At 40.9% G+C, this 23229-nt stretch overlaps 1 protein-coding gene across 1 annotated transcript in view; it reads left to right on the top strand.

Moving 5' to 3' along the window:
• arhgap32b (Rho GTPase activating protein 32b) overlaps nucleotides 1-23229 on the top strand; it is a 162847-nt gene that overhangs the window by 74827 nt on the left and 64791 nt on the right. Inside the window, exons 6-10 of the mRNA XM_089016424.1 lie at nucleotides 621-707; nucleotides 15405-15542; nucleotides 16160-16252; nucleotides 19528-19650; nucleotides 19862-19939. Coding sequence (XP_088872550.1) covers nucleotides 621-707; nucleotides 15405-15542; nucleotides 16160-16252; nucleotides 19528-19650; nucleotides 19862-19939 — 519 coding nt within the window. The remainder of the gene's footprint in view (nucleotides 1-620; nucleotides 708-15404; nucleotides 15543-16159; nucleotides 16253-19527; nucleotides 19651-19861; nucleotides 19940-23229) is intronic.

Here is a 23229-nt window from a genome sequence, read left to right as displayed (position 1 = left end):
ATTGTAGCCAGTAACCCTCTTACGGCTAAGCGTGTTGAAAATGGATGGATAGATGGATTCTGTTTGTGGAATTGGATGTGTGTCATGCTATTCTGCTTCTATTATCCCACACTGTCTATGGAGCTCAAACAGCTTCCCGTTATGCTGATCCTTCATCAACTAGGTGCCAACCAAATTAGGGTGTAGTGAGCTAGACTATCCGCACATGAATTTAAATGAGCCCAAACATGCCTTTGTTAAAGGCAAGTGCAATTACCTGGCAAAAATAGATGCACCGCTTGTCTTCAATGGATTGAATCTAATGAGGGCCGATCGTGGAAGTTTGCAGTTTCCGTCTGATTAAGGTGTAATATCTTCACACATTAAGTCACGGTGAGATGCTCTTCCGATCATAGAATGACGTGACATCTAATTAATTTCATCACGAACACAATCACTAAAAGCGTGTCCGAAATAAAAGGGAAAAGGTCTTCGTTTATTGTTTTAATGAGGTCCAAATGATGAGTATAAAAAATGTATTTGAGAAAACATTTTTGCATTACCTAAGCATTTTTGGATAGAAATAAAGATTTTTAACAACACTGGAAATGTGATGCCATATTTACTGTATTGTCTTTCAGTTGTCCCTCGGCGATGAACAGAGTGACGTGACACGAAACGGCCATGAGTCCAAGGAGCTTGTTTACTTGGTTCACATTTACTGTCAGGTGAGTCTTCAATTTACGAGTCATTATAATCCATTCTTAAAGGACAACCGACGTCACTTTTTTGTTTTTTAACTGACATCAGAAAAACGTTTTATAGCATCTAAAATACCCAAAACACGCAGTATGATATTTTTAGTCAAATGCAAAACACCAATAAAAATGACTTAAAGTGTCCAAAATCTGCAAAAAAATTGAGCTGTGAATTGGGCATTTTCAGAAAGTCCCGCCCCCAGTTTGTGACGTCACGCCAAGACGTCTAGCATTGCTAATGAATCAACACAATTGCTTCAGATTCGGCGAATATGCTTTCTTGTTACACATCCAGTTATGAATGTGATTCAAATAGTTCTGAAGAGGAAAGCATACATGTTTGCAATCGATTAAAGAATGGATTTGTGCCATTTTGAGGCAACATTGGGGGGAAATCTCTCACCCAAAAAAAGAGGCACAAAATGGCCACCTCATGTGGCCACCTCTGTTTCCACAGGCTGATAAATTCCTTATATGGCGCTTGGACGCCCTCTTCTGGCCTTCAGGCGGCTTTTGGGTGCAAGACGAGGTCCCCAGACCAAACAAGTACAGCAAAATACATTGACGTGATGGAAGGACCGTTAGAATGCGTCTTTTTTACGGTCGGGGGCGGTCCCTTAGTGACGTCACATACGGACTCGTCACCAACTCAAAAACAAGAGTATTCAGCGCCAGTCTTAAAACGTAACATATAGCTATATGTGGTGGAATCTTTGTAAAATACGCTCAGTAGTAAGTCATTTGAAGCCATTTTACAAATTATGGACACAACTTGTCCGGAGACGTCTGTTGTCCTTTAAATGTATACTAACACAGAGAAACCTATACCACAGAATTAAATTCAGAAAGTGTTTCAGATTACAATATGATGTGCTTTCCTCAGAGCAACGCTTGCAATAATATCTGGGTTGATTAACTCAGTGGTGGATGGATCCACACCAGTGAGCGACAAAATATAGTCAGGTGTCATGTGGGAAATTATGCTTGAAGATGTATGCCTGTACGGTCTATCGGCTGACATTGTATTCATGTTTTACTCTTCCCTAAGTCACTTAGGGTCAAGTGTTTGCCGAATCCAATTAACCAGGAGTTTGATTGTGTTTATCCCAGTTTTCCATTCCAGTTTTAAGATGAGCTCCCTTAGGCAAAATATTATTTTAATTATTCATTTTCAGTTTGATGTGGCTCAGTGGATGACTGGCTAGTGGATTAGCCTCAGAGTACAGAGGTGCAGGGTTTGATTCCAGCTTCAGACTTCTCGTGTGGTGCTTGTATGTTCTCCCTGTACCTGTGTAGGTTTTTGCTGGGGACTCTGGTTTCCTAATCCATTCCAACATGTGTGTCAGGTTAATTAAACTCTCTAAAAGTGTTCCAGGTGTGATTGTGGGTTCGAATGGTCGTTAATCGGTGTGTGCCCTGTCATTAGCTGGCAACCAGTTCAGGGTATCCCCCGCCGTTTACCCAATGATGGCTGAGACAGAATGCAGCACCATTGTAAAGAGAAGCAGATCAGAAAATGGATGGAGGGATGGATGGATTTTTAAATTAACTATTGAAAGGGCCAAATAAATGTTATGTTGCCTTCGTCTTAGATATGGTTTTGAAATGTCTGTCGTAGTGTGTCTGTCTAAACTCTCAGTCGTACATGAGTGGTCCATCGATGAAAAGGTTTCTTCAGCCGTCATCTGTACTTATTTCAACCCGATATACACTTTAAAACAACAATTAGTGCATCCAAAAGATAGGCTGCCAAAAAACAAAGTGATGCAGTTTATTCAATACACTGTAAAAATGAAGATTGTAAAGAGCAATACATTGGGGAGACTAAACAAAATTTCAAAAAGAGACTATCAACATCGCAGGGATAATAGTAGTGAGCCTCAATCTGCATTACACATGCACCTAAAAGCTAACAACCACTCATTTGACGACAATAAAGTTATAATCTTAGCAAAAGAAAATAGATGGTTTGAAAGGGAAGTAAAAGAAGTTTTTTCATAAAACAGCAAAACCCTTCACTAAATCGCCATGGTGGGGTGATTTTTAAATTTGGATCGTGTTTACAAAACACTCCTGAGATCGTCACCACACAGGCTTAGTTATGCTGATGAGGTGATACCCGAGCAAATGGGGCAATCAGGCCAGTCATAGACCATAATCAGTCAGGACAATAGAAGCAATCAGTGTAGCCTCAGGAAATGGTCTTCTGCTCCCCCCAACCTTAATGCCGGGACCTATCATAGCAGAGGTCTGGCACCGCCACCCCTGGATAGTAGGGATATAAATATAGGGCCAGACCTATCAGCAAAATTTTTGTTAGCTGACAAAGCCTCTTGGATTAGAAGCCAAACGTCCGACACCTTCAAAGAAGTACAGATGACGGCTGAAGAAACCTTTTCATCAACTGTCGTAGTGTCTTATTTTTTATATTGTGCGGTGGTACACACGGCAAACTTGTGTGCGGCAGTGTGGGATTGCTTCCCACTCTGTCACGGTGTGAATGGGAGTGTGAATGGTTGTTTGTCTCTATTTGCGACTGGCTGGTCAGATTGTAGCCAGTAACCCTCTTACGGCTAAGCGTGTTGAAAATGGATGGATAGATGGATTCTGTTTGTGGAATTGGATGTGTGTCATGCTATTCTGCTTCTATTATCCCACACTGTCTATGGAGCTCAAACAGCTTCCCGTTATGCTGATCCTTCATCAACTAGGTGCCAACCAAATTAGGGTGTAGTGAGCTAGACTATCCGCACATGAATTTAAATGAGCCCAAACATGCCTTTGTTAAAGGCAAGTGCAATTACCTGGCAAAAATAGATGCACCGCTTGTCTTCAATGGATTGAATCTAATGAGGGCCGATCGTGGAAGTTTGCTGTTTCCGTCTGATTAAGGTGTAATATCTTCACACATTAAGTCACGGTGAGATGCTCTTCCGATCATAGAATGACGTGACATCTAATTAATTTCACGAACACAATCACTAAAAGCGTGTCCGAAATAAAAGGGAAAAGGTCTTCGTTTATTGTTTTAATGAGGTCCAAATGATGAGTATAAAAAATGTATTTGAGAAAACATTTTTGCATTACCTAAGCATTTTTGGATAGAAATAAAGATTGTTAACAACACTGGAAATGTGATGCCATATTTACTGTATTGTCTTTCAGTTGTCCCTCGGCGATGAACAGAGTGACGTGACACGAAACGGCCATGAGTCCAAGGAGCTTGTTTACTTGGTTCACATTTACTGTCAGGTGAGTCTTCAATTTACGAGTCATTATAATCCACTCTTAAAGGACAACCGACGTCACTTTTTTGTTTTTTAACTGACATCAGAAAAACGTTTTATAGCATCTAAAATACCCAAAACACGCAGTATGATATTTTTAGTCAAATGCAAAACACCAATAAAAATGACTTAAAGTGTCCAAAATCTGCAAAAAAATTGAGCTGTGAATTGGGCATTTTCAGAAAGTCCCGCCCCCAGTTTGTGACGTCACGCCAAGACGTCTAGCATTGCTAATGAATCAACACAATTGCTTCAGATTCGGCGAATATGCTTTCTTGTTACACATCCAGTTATGAATGTGATTCAAATAGTTCTGAAGAGGAAAGCATACATGTTTGCAATCGATTAAAGAATGGATTTGTGCCATTTTGAGGCAACATTGGGGGGAAATCTCTCACCCAAAAAAAGAGGCACAAAATGGCCACCTCATGTGGCCACCTCTGTTTCCACAGGCTGATAAATTCCTTATATGGCGCTTGGACGCCCTCTTCTGGCCTTCAGGCGGCTTTTGGGTGCAAGACGAGGTCCCCAGACCAAACAAGTACAGCAAAATACATTGACGTGATGGAAGGACCGTTAGAATGCGTCTTTTTTACGGTCGGGGGCGGTCCCTTAGTGACGTCACATACGGACTCGTCACCAACTCAAAAACAAGAGTATTCAGCGCCAGTCTTAAAACGTAACATATAGCTATATGTGGTGGAATCTTTGTAAAATACGCTCAGTAGTAAGTCATTTGAAGCCATTTTACAAATTATGGACACAACTTGTCCGGAGACGTCTGTTGTCCTTTAAATGTATACTAACACAGAGAAACCTATACCACAGAATTAAATTCAGAAAGTGTTTCAGATTACAATATGATGTGCTTTCCTCAGAGCAACGCTTGCAATAATATCTGGGTTGATTAACTCAGTGGTGGATGGATCCACACCAGTGAGCGACAAAATATAGTCAGGTGTCATGTGGGAAATTATGCTTGAAGATGTATGCCTGTACGGTCTATCGGCTGACATTGTATTCATGTTTTACTCTTCCCTAACAGTCGGGAGCAGCAGCAGCTAGCTAAACCGCGTCGGGCTCACGGTTGGCGCCGCCGCCTCTTTGAGAAAGCTTACCTCTTCTGGCTTCTCCGTTAGCAGGGAGAGCGATTTTTGGAAAGCTCGCATGCGTGGGAAGCCGTGCATTTTAGGTCAGCAGAAAGCGTGTGCGCCGGCATAGCTATAATCAAGATCGATAATACAAAGTATAAAATGATTAAAATGACACTAAAAGTTATAAGATTTCTAAATGAACTGTCAACATTTTGGGATATAATAGTATTCAATAGAAAATGTTGTTGAAAAACAACAGATTGACATCGTATACTATCCTGTCGTATAGGAGATGCCAGCGTGTCGTCATTTGTTATGATCACGTGATCCTCGCGACAGCCATTTTGAATGCTTTTTGATTTACGAATTACGTTTGACTTAGATATCTTTTTTGCTTTATGTATGTTTTAAACTATATGTATGTTTTAAACTATGTCATTCAGTGAAGATGTGATTTATACTCCAAACTGCCTTATAATGCACAGAATCTGTACTTTATGGAAAGTCATCTTATTTTATACACAGCCTGTACAAGATAAGACAAGTCTGAATTACATCATGACAACTTTATTATTAACTTTGGACAGTGTGGGTGGTATAAAAAGCAAAGCAAATATTACCCAAACCCGATCTCGTACTTCACGCTTATGAATTTGCAGTGAGGCCCACAGTTTGATGATATTATATTCCTGATGCGGAAAAGAAACGGTTCAGCAAAGATTTTTTGTGCTTCTGTCGATGACTACTCAATGCATGAATCTTGGAATAAACCGAGAATCGTTCTGCTTCACCTGATTCAGGATGGTCGCTGGCTGGATTAGTTTATGTAATGATGAATCGTTTAAATGTTTCTTACTTTACTTTCCATGACAGCCCTAAGTGTATATTTTTTGTTCTTTTGGGAAAATAAAGTATTCTAAATTTTAATAAAAAGAAGGGCTATGGAAAAAAGCTACATAGCTGAGACTTCCAGGTTTTAAAATGAGGACATTTTGTGGCGTATTCTGTTGGCTTCATTTTTATACTGATTCTTCATGTCGTTTTCTTCATCTTGAATTATTCTAGATTTACGCTTGTTAAAAGTGAAGTCTGCTGTTTTCCACCCAGTTGAACATTGACTGTTTGGTTACATTTTGGGATATAATTTGTCATAAACTCAAACAAAATGAGCTACTCCAGCTGCAGAGCAGTTTTGCCCGAATCTACTCCTGTGACATTTATGATTTTTTTTACCCCCTTTTTTCATGCATTTCCATCCGCAGAAGGGTATTCCTTTTCCCCGTCCTTGTCAATGACAGCCAAATATGTGACTGTTTGATAGGAAATTCTATCTACTTGGAGTCACTGGAAAGTTGTTTGATCTTCCTTAAAACATAAGAAAAAAACCTTCAACTCAGAAAGAGTTGAGTTTAAAGTTTGATTAGAAATAGTGGCACAGGACAGTGAGTTGATTTCCATAGAGCCAGTCCAGACGTGGATGGTTACTGGAGTCCCTGTATGAAAGTGGGGCTGGAAAGCTTCATGTGTTCACTGAGCCCGCAGAGACTTTTCCGCTCCGCCTGCCACAGCCAGTGCTTTAAGCACCACAAGGCTTGAGTGATGTGCTGCAGTCCCAACGCACAGACCTTGGCCCTGGAACAGAGGGATCTTTTTAGGCCAAATCAAAGCAAAAGTCCTTTTCCACCATACATAGCATTCTCTCATTTGGAGAGGCATTCTCAATCCCATCTTGTTAGAAACAGGGGGAGCTCTATTGTTTTACATTCAACTATCTGCCTCTTGTGACAAATATGTTTGCCATGTTTGTCAATAGCCTTGCTTTGAAGTGGCTAACATTGGTTTTGCAAGTCAGCACACATAAAGATTCAGTTTGGAAAATGTATTGGTCTGTTTACTGTCACACACAGCAGCACTCTGGAGACTCAAGTATTTGTATACAAGCAATCATCAAGCCCATTTTTCATCATGTGCCCCCTTTTGTAAGGAATTGCGTGTCGGCCAATTTGACTGTCACAACCCAATAATTGCAGCAGAACAAACAAATATGTCAGTTAGGTACATAAATTAGCCCTGGTTTAACATTTGGTCTTAAAATCAAAGCATCTTCATTTTATTGTCATGATTTTTATTTTTTTATTTTTTTATTTTTTTGTTTGTTTGTTTTTACATATTAGAAACCTGCTATGTCAGGTAAAGTTTTGCTTTTTATATTGAGGGCAAGCTATCACTAAGTATTAACAGTGAGATCAATATATATTAGGCTGGACCTTCCGAGTGTAGCACCTTGTGCAATAGCATGATGAAATGAGATGAGATCACCTTTCTTCTTCTCACATGGAGATTCTGATACGGACAATCTGTAAGAGAAATAGCCAGAACTATGGACACCATGTTTATCAGAGATGGGCATATAATTTCCCTTGAACTCATTCCCAAATGTATTCGGGAATTGAAAATATGACGTGTGAGCGCCATTCCCGAATTTGTTTGGGTTTTGGTTTTTCTAGTGGGGGAGCCAATAAAGTGCTAGTCAGACTACTGGCAATGTTTTTTCCCTTCCACGAGGGGGGAACATTTGGTTTTTGTATAACTGCCCCCACTTGCACCTAATATTACTCCAGATCCATATAATTTAGGAATTAACTCTTTTTTTCTGATGAAAGAAGAGAGTCTCAAGTTTCTTACGCTGCATTGAATGTTTATGTCGTCCTAAAACTTAATATTCTGTGGGTCCTAGTATTTGAAAAATGACAAAAACCCTGGCTCTGGAATGGACACCTTTTTTCACATGTCTGGCAGTGAATGAGTGAAGAAGCAATGAAAAGAAAATTTGAAAACAAAATATTGTCAACCTTATATTCACCCCAGGCGGCCCGGTAGTCGAGTGGTTAGCACACCGGCTTCACAGTGCAGAGGTCGCCGGTTCGCGTCCCGGTCCGGCCTCGCTGTGTGGAGTCTGCATGTTCTCCCCGGACCCGCGTGGGTTTTCTCCGGGTCCTCCGGTTTCCTCCCACACTCCAAAAATATGATGTGCTTTCCTCAGAGCAACGCTTGCAATAATATCTGGGTTGATTAACTCAGTGGTGGATGGATCCACACCAGTGAGCGACAAAATATAGTCAGGTGTCATGTGGGAAATTATGCTTGAAGATGAAGTATGCCTGTACGGTCTATCGGCTGACATTGTATTCATGTTTTACTCTTCCCTAACAGTCGGGAGCAGCAGCAGCTAGCTAAACCGCGTCGGGCTCACGGTTGGCGCCGCCGCTTCTTTGAGAAAGCTTACCTCTTCTGGCTTCTCCGTTAGCAGGGAGAGCGATTTTTGGAAAGCTCGCATGCGTGGGAAGCCGTGCATTTTAGGTCAGCAGAAAGCGTGTGCGCCGGCATAGCTATAATCAAGATCGATAATACAAAGTATAAAATGATTAAAATGACACTAAAAGTTATAAGATTTCTAAATGAACTGTCAACATTTTGGGATATAATAGTATTCAATAGAAAATGTTGTTGAAAAACAACAGATTGACATCGTATACTATCCTGTCATATAGGAGATGCCAGCGTGTCGTCATTTGTTATGATCACGTGATCCTCGCGACAGCCATTTTGAATGCTTTTTGATTTACGAATTACGTTTGACTTAGATATCTTTTTTGCTTTATGTATGTTTTAAACTATATGTATGTTTTAAACTATGTCATTCAGTGAAGATGTGATTTATACTCCAAACTGCCTTATAATGCACAGAATCTGTACTTTATGGAAAGTCATCTTATTTTATACACAGCCTGTACAAGATAAGACAAGTCTGAATTACATCATGACAACTTTATTATTAACTTTGGACAGTGTGGGTGGTATAAAAAGCAAAGCAAATATTACCCAAACCCGATCTCGTACTTCACGCTTATGAATTTGCAGTGAGGCCCACAGTTTGATGATATTATATTCCTGATGCGGAAAAGAAACGGTTCAGCAAAGATTTTTTGTGCTTCTGTCGATGACTACTCAATGCATGAATCTTGGAATAAACCGAGAATCGTTCTGCTTCACCTGATTCAGGATGGTCGCTGGCTGGATTAGTTTATGTAATGATGAATCGTTTAAATGTTTCTTACTTTACTTTCCATGACAGCCCTAAGTGTATATTTTTTGTTCTTTTGGGAAAATAAAGTATTCTAAATTTTAATAAAGAGAAGGGCTATGGAAAAAAGCTACATAGCTGAGACTTCCAGGTTTTAAAATGAGCACATTTTGTGGCGTATTCTGATGGCTTCATTTTTATACTGATTCTTCATGTCGTTTTCTTCATCTTGAATTATTCTAGATTTACGCTTGTTAAAAGTGAAGTCTGCTGTTTTCCACCCAGTTGAACATTGACTGTTTGGTTACATTTTGGGATATAATTTGTCATAAACTCAAACAAAATGAGCTACTCCAGCTGCAGAGCAGTTTTGCCCGAATCTACTCCTGTGACATTTATGATTTTTTTTACCCCCTTTTTTCATGCATTTCCATCCGCAGAAGGGTATTCCTTTTCCCCGTCCTTGGCAATGACAGCCAAATATGTGACTGTTTGATAGGAAATTCTATCTACTTGGAGTCACTGGAAAGTTGTTTGATCTTCCTTAAAACATAAGAAAAAAACCTTCAACTCAGAAAGAGTTGAGTTTAAAGTTTGATTAGAAATAGTGGCACAGGACAGTGAGTTGATTTCCATAGAGCCAGTCCAGACGTGGATGGTTACTGGAGTCCCTGTATGAAAGTGGGGCTGGAAAGCTTCATGTGTTCACTGAGCCCGCAGAGACTTTTCCGCTCCGCCTGCCACAGCCAGTGCTTTAAGCACCACAAGGCTTGAGTGATGTGCTGCAGTCCCAACGCACAGACCTTGGCCCTGGAACAGAGGGATCTTTTTAGGCCAAATCAAAGCAAAAGTCCTTTTCCACCATACATAGCATTCTCTCATTTGGAGAGGCATTCTCAATCCCATCTTGTTAGAAACAGGGGGGGCTCTATTGTTTTACATTCAACTATCTGCCTCTTGTGACAAATATGTTTGCCATGTTTGTCAATAGCCTTGCTTTGAAGTGGCTAACATTGGTTTTGCAAGTCAGCACACATAAAGATTCAGTTTGGAAAATGTATTGGTCTGTTTACTGTCACACACAGCAGCACTCTGGAGACTCAAGTATTTGTATACAAGCAATCATCAAGCCCATTTTTCATCATGTGCCCCCTTTTGTAAGGAATTGCGTGTCGGCCAATTTGACTGTCACAACCCAATAATTGCAGCAGAACAAACAAATATGTCAGTTAGGTACATAAATTAGCCCTGGTTTAACATTTGGTCTTAAAATCAAAGCATCTTCATTTTATTGTCATGATTTTTATTTTTTTATTTTTTTATTTTTTTGTTTGTTTGTTTTTACATATTAGAAACCTGCTATGTCAGGTAAAGTTTTGCTTTTTATATTGAGGGCAAGCTATCACTAAGTATTAACAGTGAGATCAATATATATTAGGCTGGACCTTCCGAGTGTAGCACCTTGTGCAATAGCATGATGAAATGAGATGAGATCACCTTTCTTCTTCTCACATGGAGATTCTGATACGGACAATCTGTAAGAGAAATAGCCAGAACTATGGACACCATGTTTATCAGAGATGGGCATATAATTTCCCTTGAACTCATTCCCAAATGTATTCGGGAATTGAAAATATGACGTGTGAGCGCCATTCCCGAATTTGTTTGGGTTTTGGTTTTTCTAGTGGGGGAGCCAATAAAGTGCTAGTCAGACTACTGGCAATGTTTTTTCCCTTCCACGAGGGGGGAACATTTGGTTTTTGTATAACTGCCCCCACTTGCACCTAATATTACTCCAGATCCATATAATTTAGGAATTAACTCTTTTTTTCTGATGAAAGAAGAGAGTCTCAAGTTTCTTACGCTGCATTGAATGTTTATGTCGTCCTAAAACTTAATATTCTGTGGGTCCTAGTATTTGAAAAATGACAAAAACCCTGGCTCTGGAATGGACACCTTTTTTCACATGTCTGGCAGTGAATGAGTGAAGAAGCAATGAAAAGAAAATTTGAAAACAAAATATTGTCAACCTTATATTCACCCCAGGCGGCCCGGTAGTCGAGTGGTTAGCACACCGGCTTCACAGTGCAGAGGTCGCCGGTTCGCGTCCCGGTCCGGCCTCGCTGTGTGGAGTCTGCATGTTCTCCCCGGACCCGCGTGGGTTTTCTCCGGGTCCTCCGGTTTCCTCCCACACTCCAAAAACATGCATGGCAGGCAGATTGACCACTCCAAATTGTCCCTAGGTGTGAGTGTGACTGTTGTATGTCTTTGTGTGCCCTGCGATTGGCTGGCAACCAATTCAGGGTGTCCCCCGCCTCGTGCCCGAAGACAGCTGAGATAGGCTCCAGCAACCCCCGCGACCCTAATGAGGAATAAGCGGTACGGAAAATGAGATGAGATGAGATGAGATATTCACCCCAATCAAATGAAAGGGAGAAAAACAAGCCTGTCAGTCCCATTTTCTCAACCTCTGATCCTCTGATGCCGAAGCTGATTCAAACAGACATTGATTGGACTGGACACACATACACAATCGCGTCAACTAAGAGTCTTCACTGAACCTAATATGTTCATAACATGCACGTTTTTGTAATATGGGAGGATGGGTAATATAAGGGGCGGCCCGGTAGTCGAGTGGTTAGCACACCGGCTTCACAGTGCAGAGGTCGCCGGTTCGCATCCCGGTCCGGCCTCCCTGTGTGGAGTTTGCATGCTCTCCCCGGACCCGCGTGGGTTTTCTCCGGGTCCTCCGGTTTCCGGAGATTTAAACTGAACCTCTATACCATGTTGCAGATGTTCTCAACAGAATGCACATCTTGTTGCTTGCAGAACGATTAAAACAAAAATCTGAATATGAAGTGACTTTTCTGTGGTCCTTGTGCCACTGCACAAAGTTTTGTAAAAAATAGTTTTTAGCAAAGTTACTGGTACTTCACATAGACCAATTAATAATAACTGCTCCGTTGCTTTTAATCACTTTGTATTTTCGTCTATGAAGGGTCGAAGCTGGATTGTGAAGCGGAGCTATGAGGATTTCCGTGTCTTGGACAAGCACCTGCACCTTTGCATATATGACCGCCGTTTCTCTCAGCTGCCAGAGCTGCCAAGACTTGACAGTTTGACTGATCCGCCGGTTCAGCAAAGATTTTTTGTGCTTCTGTCGATGACTACTCAATGCATGAATCTTGGAATAAACCGAGAATCGTTCTGCTTCACCTGATTCAGGATGGTCGCTGGCTGGATTAGTTTATGTAATGATGAATCGTTTAAATGTTTCTTACTTTACTTTCCATGACAGCCCTAAGTGTATATTTTTTGTTCTTTTGGGAAAATAAAGTATTCTAAATTTTAATAAAGAGAAGGGCTATGGAAAAAAGCTACATAGCTGAGACTTCCAGGTTTTAAAATGAGCACATTTTGTGGCGTATTCTGATGGCTTCATTTTTATACTGATTCTTCATGTCGTTTTCTTCATCTTGAATTATTCTAGATTTACGCTTGTTAAAAGTGAAGTCTGCTGTTTTCCACCCAGTTGAACATTGACTGTTTGGTTACATTTTGGGATATAATTTGTCATAAACTCAAACAAAATGAGCTACTCCAGCTGCAGAGCAGTTTTGCCCGAATCTACTCCTGTGACATTTATGATTTTTTTTACCCCCTTTTTTCATGCATTTCCATCCGCAGAAGGGTATTCCTTTTCCCCGTCCTTGGCAATGACAGCCAAATATGTGACTGTTTGATAGGAAATTCTATCTACTTGGAGTCACTGGAAAGTTGTTTGATCTTCCTTAAAACATAAGAAAAAAACCTTCAACTCAGAAAGAGTTGAGTTTAAAGTTTGATTAGAAATAGTGGCACAGGACAGTGAGTTGATTTCCATAGAGCCAGTCCAGACGTGGATGGTTACTGGAGTCCCTGTATGAAAGTGGGGCTGGAAAGCTTCATGTGTTCACTGAGCCCGCAGAGACTTTTCCGCTCCGCCTGCCACAGCCAGTGCTTTAAGCACCACAAGGCTTGAGTGATGTGCTGCAGTCCCAACGCACAGACCTTGGCCCTGGAACAGAGGGATCTTTTTAGGCCAAATCAAAGCAAAAGTCCTTTTCCACCATACATAGCATTCTCTCATTTGGAGAGGCATTCTCAATCCCATCTTGTTAGAAACAGGGGGGGGGGCTCTATTGTTTTACATTCAACTATCTGCCTCTTGTGACAAATATGTTTGCCATGTTTGTCAATAGCCTTGCTTTGAAGTGGCTAACATTGGTTTTGCAAGTCAGCACACATAAAGATTCAGTTTGGAAAATGTATTGGTCTGTTTACTGTCACACACAGCAGCACTCTGGAGACTCAAGTATTTGTATACAAGCAATCATCAAGCCCATTTTTCATCATGTGCCTCCTTTTGTAAGGAATTGCGTGTCGGCCAATTTGACTGTCACAACCCAATAATTGCAGCAGAACAAACAAATATGTCAGTTAGGTACAAATTAGCCCTGGTTTAACATTTGGTCTTAAAATCAAAGCATCTTCATTTTATTGTCATGTATTTTTTATTTATTTTTAATGTATTTGTTTGTTTGTTTGTTTGTTTTTACATATTAGAAACCTGCTATGTCAGGTAAAGTTTTGCTTATTATATTGAGGGCAAGCTATCACTAAGTATTAACAGTGAGATCAATATATATTAGGCTGGACCTTCCGAGTGTAGCACCTTGTGCAATAGCATGATGAAATGAGATGAGATCACCTTTCTTCTTCTCACATGGAGATTCTGATACGGACAATCTGTAAGAGAAATAGCCAGAACTATGGACACCATGTTTATCAGAGATGGGCATATAATTTCCCTTGAACTCATTCCCAAATGTATTCGGGAATTGAAAATATGACGTGTGAGCGCCATTCCCGAATTTGTTTGGGTTTTGGTTTTTCTAGTGGGGGAGCCAATAAAGTGCTAGTCAGACCACTGGCAATGTTTTTTCCCTTCGAGGGGGGAACATTTGGTTTTTGTATAACTGCCCCCACTTGCACCTAATATTACTCCAGACCCATATAATTTAGGAATTAACTCTTTTTTTCTGATGAAAGAAGAGAGTCTCAAGTTTCTTACGCTGCATTGAATGTTTATGTCGTCCTAAAACTTAATATTCTGTGGGTCCTAGTATTTGAAAAATGACAAAAACCCTGGCTCTGGAATGGACACCTTTTTCACATGTCTGGCAGTGAATGAGTTAAGAAGCAATGAAAAGAAAATTTGAAAACAAAATATTGTCAACCTTAATTCACCAGGCGCCAGTAGTGTAGCACATTCACAGTGCAGAGGTCGCCGGTTCGCGTCCCGGTCGGCCTCGCTGTGTGAGTCTGCATGTTCTCCACCCCGTGGGTTTTCTCGGGTCCTCCGGTTTCCTCCCACACTCAAAAAATGCATGGCAGGCAGATTGAACTCCATTGTCCCTAGGTGTGAGTGTGACTGTTGTATGTCTTTGTGTGCCCTGCGATTGTCTGGCAGCAATTCAGGTGTCCGCCTCGTAAGACAGCTGAGATAGGCTCAGCAACCCGAACCCTAATTTGAATAAGCGGTACGGAAATGAGATGAGATGAGACCTTAGATATTCACCCCAATCAAATGAAAGGGAGAAAAACAAGCCTGTCAGTCCCATTTTCTCAACCTCTGATCCTCTGATGCCGAAGCTGATTCAAACAGACATTGATTGGACTGGACACACATACACAATCGCGTCAACTAAGAGTCTTCACTGAACCTAATATGTTCATAACATGCACGTTTTTGTAATATGGGAGGATGGGTAATATAAGGGGCGGCCCGGTAGTCGAGTGGTTAGCACACCGGCTTCACAGTGCAGAGGTCGCCGGTTCGCATCCCGGTCCGGCCTCCCTGTGTGGAGTTTGCATGCTCTCCCCGGACCCGCGTGGGTTTTCTCCGGGTCCTCCGGTTTCCGGAGATTTAAACTGAACCTCTATACCATGTTGCAGATGTTCTCAACAGAATGCACATCTTGTTGCTTGCAGAACGATTAAAACAAAAATCTGAATATGAAGTGACTTTTCTGTGGTCCTTGTGCCACTGCACAAAGTTTTGTAAAAAATAGTTTTTAGCAAAGTTACTGGTACTTCACATAGACCAATTAATAATAACTGCTCCGTTGCTTTTAATCACTTTGTATTTTCGTCTTTGAAGGGTCGAAGCTGGATTGTGAAGCGGAGCTATGAGGATTTCCGTGTCTTGGACAAGCACCTGCACCTTTGCATATATGACCGCCGTTTCTCTCAGCTGCCAGAGCTGCCAAGACTTGACAGTTTGACTGATCCGCCAGAGGTGGTGACCTTATAAAACTCTGCATGCGTGAATGTGGACTGTAAATAACGGTCGCATCATACTGTTAAACCTTCTCCAGAGACTCAATTTTACAGGATTAGTATTACAACTAACTGACTTGTAGTCATAAACAAAAACAAATAAGGTCAATTGAAAGTACTGTGTATACACACAGATAACATGGTTGTAAGTCGAAATCCATTCAAAGTGTTGAATAGAGATGCGGTGCAAAATAACTTGCAAACGATCTGATTTGGACACCCCTAGGGCAGGCGGGCGTGGGCCTGGGTCACCGGTGTTCCTCCGGTTGCCCTTTCCCCAGCTTTACCCCGCTCTCCGCGCCGACGCACGGCCTGACCCCGCAGCCGTCTACGGCGCCGACGCGCCTGACCCGCCACCTCGCCCCAAGCCAGAACAAACTATCTCAAAGATAGTTTCCGAACGTAATTGTTTCCAAAAACTGATATGACATTTTCAGAATGATATACCAAAAACATTTTTACGACTTTTAGGGAAAGTGGTTACTCCAGTGGACAGTTTAACACATTATCGATTTGTAGGGTGCATGTACGGGTTAATTAATTTATTTATTTATTTATTTATTTCTCTCATTCTAGTCTGTCTCCCAAATGTTGTTGGGTTACCTCTCCCGGCTATCGGCCATTGCTGACAACAAAATTAACTGTGGGCCTGCCCTCACGTGGATGGAGGTATGTAAACACTTTTATCATCTGTTGAAGAATCGTGTGTGGCTTGTTTCATTTTAGTCCCAAATTATCCCTCCAAAGTCTGGTCAATTGTAGCTTGTGTTGAAATTTCCACCGGTGTACAGCTGCTGTCATCAAGTTAATAAAATGCGCCCAGTCATCGATATTCACAGCAGTGACGAGCTATTGTATCATTGTAAAACAGAGCAACTTGTGAGTAAGTCCACCTCACAATGTAGAAGTGCCACCGGAAGTGCCACCGGAAGTTCAATTCCTGGTCTCCCTATGTGGAGTTTGCATGTTCTCCTGGTGCCTGCGTGGGTGTTCTGCTACTTCGGTGTCCTCCTGCATTCTAAAACGTGCATGGCAAGTTAATGGAACACCCAATATTGTCCTAAGATGTGAGTGTGAGCACGAATAACTATACAGTATGTCTCCGTGTGCCCTACGACTGGTTGAGGGTGACCCCCGTCCACTGCCCAAAGAAAGCTGTGATACAGTCCAGAACACCCGAGACCCTTGTGAGGAAAATCGAGTCAAAAAATTGACGAATGGATGGATAAATGGATGATGGATGGATGTAAAATGGCAGCAGACCTTTGGCGGCACTCCTGGGAGCATTTTGAAATACGCTCAAAGTTGAGTGAACGCTGGTGCATGTGGCTGCCGTTACTCACCCGCAGAAAAAATATCCTAAGACTGTAAAGTGTCCTTGAGAGTTTTGAAAGGCGCTTATAAATGAAATGTATTATTATTATTACTTTGCCTCTCTAATCATATCGCTCTTATTCGTGTTTAGCATCTGGATTTATTTCCATGCTGCATGACCCTTGTTTGACCTTTTGTAGAAGATTTTCTGTTGCAAATCAAAGCAAAGTTCACAGAGAGGGTTGTCCGTCGCTTCTTCGACAACTGTAAAAGTGCTCTTTTTTGCTCTGAAATACAAAACAACTCCATCCGTTATGCTTGACTGGATAATATCCCAGTTTTCAAGGAATTCATTCGGAAGAGGTACTTTATTGTTTTGTTACTAGAAGATAATAAGAATAAACTTTATTTGTCTCACAATGGAGAAATTCACATTTCACAACAGAAAAGTTATGAAAGGGCCTTTGGACAGTTTTCAATTTAAAAAAAATGAATTAAACAATTCATCAATTGTCAAAAATAAAAAGAAATTAAATATGAATATGATGATTGATTGTCAATTACCGTTCTACACTCTGGCATTTCGCCTTATAAGGCCCTCAACGAATTGCCTATTTTAATACCTTTTTCACATACAGACGCTCCCCACCCTACGAATGAGATACGTTCCGAGCAGTCGTTCGTAAGGTGAATTTGGTTGCTTCAGTGCTATATATTGTATATGGAATGTATGTGTAGGTCAAACACTGAATGGGGAAGTACTTACTTATGCATTGCGTCCTCCTGGAGTGTTAAATGGGAAGAGGGATTTCCTCCCCGCCCACGTACTTTACGCAGCCAATTGTAAGCGAGCTCGGCGGATCGGGGCTTGAACTCGTTAGCAACACTTCGGCATAGCCGGGCGCTAATTGGTCAGCCTTGGTGTCCGTCACGTAAACATGCAGCCCTTGAAACCTCCAATGTATCTGTGTGCGTGCGTGTGCATGAAGAACAGTATGCAGGCAATCGCTAGCGAGCTCGACAGGAAAAGGCACGCAATACAAAATCTAACTTACAACATCTCTGTCCAAACATTTTTCGACATACTGTACCCGCAAATATGTTCATATGTAACGTTATTCGTAACTCAAATGTTCGTAAAATGGTCTTTGTATGGAACACTGCATTATAAGGCGGATAGAATAGAAGCTACAATAGTAGCTGCACAATGCTAGTGCATACACTAGATGAAGCTACACTAAATACAATACAATACACCAGAACTGAATACAAACACTGACATGAAATATAAATACAAATGACATACAAATGGCAAACGCATTATAGAGTTCATTGTTGGCATTTCACACAATTAAATGTTATTAGGATTAGCTGTGCCTTATCGTGCGGAAAATATAATAATCGGCAATTGTAGATCAAGCAGTAAGCCATCATTGTTGCCTTTGTTTTTCATACACAACACTATTGCAAGGAGGAGGAGACTGAGTCAGCAGTATTAGGTATAATACTAGGTTGATGAGAAGGTTTCTTCAGCCGTCATCTGTACAAATTTGAAGGTTTCGGACGTTTCGCCTCCATCCAAGAGGCTTCGTCAGCGAACTAAAGTCTGACTGGTCGTATCGGCCCTATTTATATATCCCTAATGTCCAGACATGGCGGCGCCGGACACAGCTATGATAGGTCCCTACTCTCAGGTTGGGGGGAGCAGAGGAATGAATAGGGAATGAAACCAAAAATTCTCAATATACAAAAAGGAGAGGAGTAGCAGTACCTTACATTGCAGGAGTTTCTGAAAAATTACAAAGAGTCCTTTGGCAACACAAAATTCCTACTTATTTCAAACCGATAAACACGTTAAGGCAAAAATTAGTGCATCCAAAAGATAGGCTACCAAATGAAAAACAAAGTAATGTAGTTTATTCAATACATTGTAAGAATGAAAATTGTAAAGAGCAGTACATTGGGGAGACTCAACAAATTCTCAAAAAAAGACTTTATCAACATCGCAGGGATAATACAAGTGGGCTTCAATCGGCAGTACATTTGCACCTAAAAGCTAGCAACCACTCATTTGACGACAATGAGGTCAAAATCTTAGCGAAAGAACATAGATGGTTTGAAAGGGGGGTAAAAGAAGCGATTCTTATAAAACAACAAAATCCTTCATTAAACCGGTCTGGTGGGGTGAGGTTCAATTTGTATCGTTCATACAATAGCCTGCTTAGGCAAAACAGGTTAGGCAATATTCGTAATGCTGATGAGGTGATACCGGTGGGAGTGGGGCAAATAGGCCAGTCGTTAGTCAGGAATGTAGGAACAATCAGTGGGGCCACAGGGAGTGTACGACCAGTCAGACTTTAGTTCTCTGACGAAGCCTCTTGGATAGGAGGCGAAACGTCCGAAACCTTCAAATTTGTACAGATGACGGCTGAAGAAACCTTCTCATCGATGGACCACTCCTGTACGACTGAGAGCTTACACAGACGTATTCTATTTTAAAGTCATAAAATGACTGTGAATCTGTTGCATATTTTGCTCTTTTGCATTTCTTGTGAAATTTTAAAACAGTCATGTAAGCATCACAATGATTCAAGAGAACCACATAGCATTGATGTTATTTTTTCCTTTAGGTTGACAATAAAGGAAATCATCTTTTGGTTCACGAAGAGTCATCCATCAACGTGCCTGCAATTGCAGCTGCCCATGTCATCAAGCGCTACATTGCACAGGCTTCAGACGAGCTGTCATTTGAGGTGACACCAATACGTTCGCAATCTGTTTTTCAGACTTTGACAGTACACAGAGAGAATGTGTTACATTCAACTCCATACTTTAATCATGATCAACAGCTGAAAGTAAACATGTTTGCTTGATTCCAAGCCTGAAGATCGAATCATTTTAAAAGCAATTATTGTGGAAATATCGGACTGGAAGTGACAATATCCTATTTTCTCTTCTCTTCAGGTTGGTGACATTGTGTCAGTGATTGACATGCCACCTAAAGAAGACACCACATGGTGGAGGGGGAAGCATGGCTTTCAGGTACCTTTACATACACGCTGTGAATAATCAGGTTGCTGGGTACCACTTCAAGCGGGGTAACATCTGCTTGCCTATCACTCAGCAAGCCCATACAACTGGAAGATAGTGGTTACACCTGCCTCAGTAGATAAATAAATGAATAAATAGATAAAAATAGTCCAACCATAAATGTTTTTTTGTAAAAGACAGTCAAGCTGACATATAAATAATGAATCAAAACCACCTATTTAAAATCACATTTTCTGTGTAGCTTTATCTCTTGTTTCTATTCATAATTGTATTTTATTTATTTATTATTGTATCTGTTTTTTTCTCTATGCTTGTTTGTGACTGTTAAGTGTCCTTGAGAGCTTTGAAAGACGCTCGAAAATAAAATGTATTATTATTATTATTATTATTATTATTATTATTATTATTATTATTATTATGAAGTTAGTGTACTATTTACTATTTTATGTTGAAGATCCTTGCGCAGTAATGAACCCCTTTTAAACCCATGTCTGAACTTTCTCTCACCCTCTGTCCCACTTTCTTTGCACTGCCCTTTTTGAACATGCTTGGCTCTTTGCCTTTCAGAAGTCTGACATTCTAACACACTCTCGGGGTTACAAGCAACAGGAAGTTTCTCATTAGTTCTATGTTATTTCTGACGCGTGGTTGGTTGGCAAGAATCTACAGACAGCTTTTTCCTCTCAGTTTAATTCAATTGTGAAGCAAATTTAGGAAACCATCTTTTGAGAAATACTTCAGGCTAAACCTATTTCAAGCATACTTGCGTTTTTTTAACAAAACTTACCCAAGTCCATTGCTAGATCATCATAGCTAGATATATCAACATGCTTCACAACCAAAATGCTTTTGTCCAGCAGTGATGCACTTTATAGAATTCCGAGTTTCGCCTTATAAGGCCCTCAACGAATTGCCTATTTTAATACCTTTTTCACATACAGACGCTCCCCACCCTACGAATGAGATACGTTCCGAGCAGTCGTTCGTAAGGTGAATTTGGTTGCTTCAGTGCTATATATTGTATATGGAATGTATGTGTAGGTCAAACACTGAATGGGGAAGTACTTACTTATGCATTGCGTCCTCCTGGAGTGTCAAATGGGAAGAGGGATTTCCTCCCCGCCCACGTACTTTACGCAGCCAATTGTAAGCGAGCTCGGCAGATCGGGGCTTGAACTCGTTAGCAACACTTCGGCATTGCCGGGCACTAATTGGTCAGCCTTGGTGTCCGTCACGTAAACATGCAGCCCTTGAAACCTCCAATGTATCTGTGTGCGTGCGTGTGCATGAAGAACAGTATGCAGGCAATCGCTAGCGAGCTCGACAGGAAAAGGCACGCAATACAAAATCTAACTTACAACATCTCTGTCCAAACATTTTTCGACATACTGTACCCGCAAATATGTTCATATGTAACGTTATTCGTAACTCAAATGTTCGTAAAATGGTCTTTGTATGGAACACTGCATTATAAGGCGGATAGAATAGAAGCTACAATAGTAGCTGCACAATGCTAGTGCATACACTAGATGAAGCTACACTAAATACAATACAATACACCAGAACTGAATACAAACACTGACATGAAATATAAATACAAATGACATACAAATGGCAAACGCATTATAGAGTTCATTGTTGGCATTTCACACAATTAAATGTTATTAGGATTAGCTGTGCCTTATCGTGCGGAAAATATAATAATCGGCAATTGTAGATCAAGCAGTAAGCCATCATTGTTGCCTTTGTTTTTCATACACAACACTATTGCAAGGAGGAGGAGACTGAGTCAGCAGTATTAGGTATAATACTAGGTTGATGAGAAGGTTTCTTCAGCCGTCATCTGTACAAATTTGAAGGTTTCGGACGTTTCGCCTCCATCCAAGAGGCTTCGTCAGCGAACTAAAGTCTGACTGGTCGTATCGGCCCTATTTATATATCCCTAATGTCCAGACATGGCGGCGCCGGACACAGCTATGATAGGTCCCTACTCTCAGGTTGGGGGGAGCAGAGGAATGAATAGGGAATGAAACCAAAAATTCTCAATATACAAAAAGGAGAGGAGTAGCAGTACCTTACATTGCAGGAGTTTCTGAAAAATTACAAAGAGTCCTTTGGCAACACAAAATTCCTACTTATTTCAAACCGATAAACACGTTAAGGCAAAAATTAGTGCATCCAAAAGATAGGCTACCAAATGAAAAACAAAGTAATGTAGTTTATTCAATACATTGTAAGAATGAAAATTGTAAAGAGCAGTACATTGGGGAGACTCAACAAATTCTCAAAAAAAGACTTTATCAACATGGCAGGGATAATACAATTGGGCTTCAATCGGCAGTACATTTGCACCTAAAAGCTAGCAACCACTCATTTGACGACAATGAGGTCAAAATCTTAGCGAAAGAACATAGATGGTTTGAAAGGGGGGTAAAAGAAGCGATTCTTATAAAACAACAAAATCCTTCATTAAACCGGGCTGGTGGAGTGAGGTTCAATTTGGATCGTTCATACAATAACCTGCTTAGGCAAAACAGGTTAGGCAATATTCGTAATACTGATGAGGTGATACCGGTGGGAGTGGGGCAAATAGGCCAGTCGTTAGTCAGGAATGTAGGAACAATCAGTGGGGCCACAGGGAGTGGTCCTCTGCTCCCCCCAACCTGAGAGTGGGATATATAAATAGGGCCGATACGACCAGTCAGACTTTAGTTCTCTGACGAAGCCTCTTGGATAGGAGGCGAAACGTCCGAAACCTTCAAATTTGTACAGATGACGGCTGAAGAAACCTTCTCATCGATGGACCACTCCTGTACGACTGAGAGCTTACACAGACGTCTAATACTAGGTGTTGATGAACATGTTGAATGCCTTTCCATTCACGATTGTTTCATCTGCTTTGCATTTCTTTTTTCATTCTATTTTAAAGTCATAAAATGACTGTGAATCTGTTGCATATTTTGCTCTTTTGCATTTCTTGTGAAATTTTAAAACAGTCATGTAAGCATCACTATGATTCAAGAGAACCACATAGCATTGATGTTATTTTTTCCTTTAGGTTGACAATAAAGGAAATCATCTTTTGGTTCACGAAGAGTCATCCATCAACGTGCCTGCAATTGCAGCTGCCCATGTCATCAAGCGCTACATTGCACAGGCTTCAGACGAGCTGTCATTTGAGGTGACACCAATACGTTCGCAATCTGTTTTTCAGACTTTGACAGTACACAGAGAGAATGTGTTACATTCAACTTCATACTTTAATCATGATCAACAGCTGA

The sequence above is a fragment of the Hippocampus bargibanti genome, linkage group LG16, assembly GCF_051943395.1.
Source record: "Hippocampus bargibanti isolate YZ-2025 linkage group LG16, ASM5194339v1, whole genome shotgun sequence".
NCBI classification, from domain to species: domain Eukaryota; kingdom Metazoa; phylum Chordata; class Actinopteri; order Syngnathiformes; family Syngnathidae; genus Hippocampus; species Hippocampus bargibanti.
The sequence above is the reverse complement of the archived record's forward strand: the minus strand, read 5'-3'. Positions and strand labels throughout refer to the sequence as shown.